Raw genomic sequence first — 4,360 nt, 5'->3', positions numbered from 1 at the left:
TGCTTCGACTTACGAGCATGCTTCTGGAACGAATTATGCTCGTAAACCAAGGTATCACTGTATAGCTGTCATACAATCTTCCACAGTATATTTTTTCAAATGTGGTTTCTGAGTAGATTATAGCCTAGGGTTACCAGATTTTTCCACGGAGAAACCTGGACACATGGCCCCGCCCCATTCCACCCCAGGCCCTCCCCATCTCTGTCCCGTTCCACCCCCACAAACCCTCGACTTTCTTTTCTGACCTCCAGACCACGTCTGGAGGGCCTCCAAGCAGTCGCGGATGTGTGTGACATCATCCACGCATGCTCAAGAGGCCCTCCAGATGCGGCCGGGAGGTTAGGGCTTTCTAAAACTTGGACAACTACCAGGTTTTCCCAGACGTCTGGTAACCCTATTAAAACCAATGTTGTCAAGCTATGATTTTAGATTTGTGGTTCAAATATGATATTACAAGAGCTGGATTACTGTAATGCTCAATAGCTGGGGATGGTGTCCTCTACAGTAGGTGGAGGGCATTGTAGATGATCCAGAATGCCACTGCTCAGCTTATTTGCGGCGATGGTAATTTTTATTTTTTAACTGATAAAATCAGTTTATTTATACAACACAAAATTCATAGACTAACAGTATTTTACAGTATTTATTTACAGGAACAAAGACAGTAAAACAGAAGTACTGTTCAAGAGGGATCAGCTGGAAAATGACTTCAGTTCTCCTTGTTTCTCACCTGCTTGGCATACAGCTCATGGAGGTGTTTCTTGTAGGCAGCTTGATTCTGCCAGAGTTCTGCTGCCTTTGTGTTCAAAGGGCTTTCGTTATTAGGCTCTCCAAGTAAACTTTGTAAGGATAGCAGAATAGTTCTGACATCATACAGGGCTGACCACTTGTCTTTCAAGATATCCAGGCAGATGTTCCCTTGACTGTCTACATTGGGATGGAAGCAGGGTGTGACAAATCGTACTGTGGGGGCATTGTAAGGGTAACCGCTGGGAAACTCCATGGCAAGTTTGTATCGAAGACCTTCATATACTGTGCCGACAGCACCATCAATAGTCCCAATCCATTTGAAAAGGTTATCTGACACTGGGAAGGCTGAAATTCCTTTGTCACTTGACATCATAAGAGACATCAGCACCTGATGTAATCTCTTGCTCACTGAGCCTTTAGCGGCGTTGCTGCCGGGTTCGGCTCCTTTCCCCACCGCCACAGACTCAACGACCGCCGGGTCCATATTCTGAGACGCCATCGGGTCCCTCCTCACACGGGTACAAACGCCGACGCACACCAGTCGCCCTGCTCTACCACACAGGCGGAAGAGCGCTCAGGGCGATGGTAATTTTGAGCACATTACCCCACTTTTGTAACAATTACATTGGTTGCCTGTTAAGAGCAGAATTGTATTCAAGGCATTGGTGTTGACTTTTCAGGCAGCATATAATGGGGTACCTTGGTACTTATCACAAGTTATGACATGGCATCATCCACTTTTCTCATTAAGATCTGAGGTGGTGATGCATTTATCAATGGGTTGCAATGGGTAAAATATGCATCTATCAACCACTCCATATAACAGATAAGTGAATACAATATCTTTTATCTTATCAACATTGAGTGGCTTGGGACAGTAAAATGCAGTGATGGTCCCATGGCAACCATAGTTTGTGGTTATCACAGATGATTTTGGTTTCGGGTCTGAGTACTTTACATTTATAATTTGAAATAAGTTTGAATATGCCTAACGAAAAAAAGTCTTCGCAGACTCCAGCTTATCCAGAACACTGCGGCCAAGCTGATTTTTGCTAAACGCAAATATGACCACGTCTCCCCACTACTTACCAATCTTCACTGGCTCCCAGTACTTTCCAGAATTCATTTCAAATGCTCCTGCCTGGCTTTCAAGATCATTCACGGCATCCTTCCGCCCCTAATCCCTCTATCCTTCCTCGCCCCCGACACCAACTACCACCAGATCAGCCCACAGACATAAACTATCCTTCCCCTCTCTACACAGCATCCTCCACGCAGGTAAACTGGGTAGATCCCTCCTCTCCAAAATCATGGGCCTCTGGAACGATCTCACTGTCCCGCTGCGGAACCTGGGCTCCCTCCAACTATTCCGAAAACAACTGAAAACCTGGCTTTTCTCTAGCATATAACATCTCTTCTCCTGATTACATCCCCTCTTTTTATGCTTTGTAAACTCTTTCTCTTCTCTCTTCCTGTATTTTTAAGCTTTGTAAACCGTGTCGAGCTCCGCTTCCGTAGAGAAGATGCGGTATATAAACTTAAGGCTTAGTTTAGTTTAGTTTAGTTAGAATAGTATTAGAGCTGTAAGTATTGAAGTGTGTCATTATTTATCTTCACAGATTATTATATTAATTTCCCTAGCATAGTATTACATAAAATATGCTGAAAACCAGAACTAAGGCTTTTTCAATAGCTGAGGTGAAATTATGGAACAATGTAGTTGGACAGTTGAGGATGGTGGATAATATACAGCACTTTAAAAAGTTTTTAAAAATGTCCTTATTTGTGGAAACATTTTTTAAAATAAAGGCGGAGTACTGTTTAATAAGTAGCAGTTAAGTAAGATCTGTTGTTTTGATGATATTATTGTTTGATACTTTTGATTTAATTTGTATTTTATGTATGGATTTTGTAACCCGCTTAGGTTTTAGGCGGGATATATATTTATTAAATATATAAATATATCGACATTAGGCCCTAAGAATAGCTAAGCATGCGATTCATTTCTCAATTTTAAGAGGGAAAATTAGATGAAATGTTCAGATGTAAAAGGTTCAGAGCACACACACCAAGATCAAGATTTCTGAGGCAGAAGGCCCCCAGTCTTGTTATTGCAAATGATGTTCAAGAGCCTCTATCTGTTCTGAGCTTTTCACACAAAAAATCTACTCTTTTGCATTTCTTGAAACAACCCTTTAATGGACTTAAGTACATAAACATCAAATCAAATACTAGGGAAAAGGCAATTTAAAACTCATCATAACTCAGAATTGCAGTGAATCAGAAAGGATGCTGAGAGGACTGCCACACAACGTAATTAAAAGTCACAAATTAGCTGTCATTCTTTGCATGTTATACCTCAGCTCCATTACTAACGCTAGTACAACAACTTGCATTATAACGTGCAACATTTTAGTGTAACAGCATCTATAATCCTCGCAGGAGAGCAGTAAAATATGTCCACTCTGGTTTACCTTGTTTATCTTGATCATATCCCAAAACTCTTACCATATGTCCATGCACAAACATAATTTCTGGCATACTCCAGCTGTCCATTCAGTAAAAGTGCTCAAGAAGGATTAAAAACGCTGTAGACGAGTCATAATGTCAGGTAATTGTAACCCAGTCAGTCTGCAGATGCCCATGCCAGATCTTGTAGGTGAAACGTCGTCAGAATAGTTACCAGGTCCTCACTGCCAAAACCCCTCTTCCCCCAACCTCAAGAATAAGCCCCCAGCAGTCTGGAAGTGTTCAAACTTCGGTGACATCATTGAGCAGATGCCATGATGGGTGGTGGTGATGAGTCTAGGTCACTGCCTGGGCTGCTGAGGGGTGGGAGAATTCCTTCCTTCCTTCCTCCTAGGCCTGACCAAACTGCATATCTGTGCTCTTTTCAACCAAAACACCAGCAAATTTTGCTTTCTCTGTTTCTGTCACTGATATAGAGTTGGCAGTGCCATTCAAAATCTCTAGTCGCCCTACCTTCGTTGCCAGAGAATGTGGTGAAATCAGATAGCTTAGCGGGGTTTAAAAAAGGTTTGGATAAATTCCTAAAAGGGAAGTCCATAGGCCATTATTGAGATGGCTCGGGGAAATCCACTGCTTATTCTTAGGATAAGCAGCATAAAATCGCTTTTATTACTTTAGATCTAGCTAGGTACATGGGACTTGGGTTGGCTACTGTTGGAAACAGGATACTGGACTTGATGGACCTTCGATCTGTCCCAGTATGGCAATTCTTATATTCTTATGTTCTTACCTTCAGTGCTTCACTTCCCACCTCCCTCCAATTCCATCTTCATGGGAGACGATAAACCGGGGAAACCTCTGCTAAAGGAGAGGAGTAGGGGGATCATGATATTGTTTGGGGGGTGGAAGTCCAAAATGAGGGTGGAGGTATTGATGATATATGTGTGTGTGGGTGTGAGGAGGGAATTGGATGGGGGAATGGAAGTGTATTGGGGGGGGGGAAGGTTGGAGTGATCATGTGCCATGGGGGGGGAGGTGGGGTGTTGGAGGGTTATCTATCATTTCACCACATCTTTTAACAGAAAGCCCAACATGGGACCGTCTGGGTTCCAGCAGCCAGGAATGTGTGTGTATATCTTTG

At 42.8% G+C, this 4,360-nt stretch overlaps 1 protein-coding gene across 1 annotated transcript; it reads right to left on the bottom strand.

The window, feature by feature from the left end:
* Positions 1 to 575: 575 nt before the first annotated feature.
* On the bottom strand, positions 576 to 1,287 carry LOC117364317 (ubiquitin-conjugating enzyme E2 C-like). The gene has a single exon (XM_033953406.1). The coding sequence runs from the start codon at positions 1,247 to 1,249 to the stop codon at positions 710 to 712; it is 540 nt and encodes a 179-aa protein (XP_033809297.1). The 5' UTR covers positions 1,250 to 1,287; the 3' UTR covers positions 576 to 709.
* Between the last annotated feature and the right edge of the window lie 3,073 nt (positions 1,288 to 4,360).

Source organism: Geotrypetes seraphini, chromosome 7, assembly GCF_902459505.1.
Source record: "Geotrypetes seraphini chromosome 7, aGeoSer1.1, whole genome shotgun sequence".
Classification (NCBI taxonomy): Eukaryota; Metazoa; Chordata; class Amphibia; order Gymnophiona; family Dermophiidae; genus Geotrypetes; species Geotrypetes seraphini.
Note: the sequence above shows the minus strand (reverse complement) of the source record. Positions and strands in the feature narration are given on the sequence as shown.

Coding starts and splice junctions, on each gene's coding strand:
- LOC117364317 (XM_033953406.1), bottom strand. CDS start 1,249: ATGGCGTCTCAGAATATGGACCCGGCGGTCGTTGAGTCTGTGGCGGTG.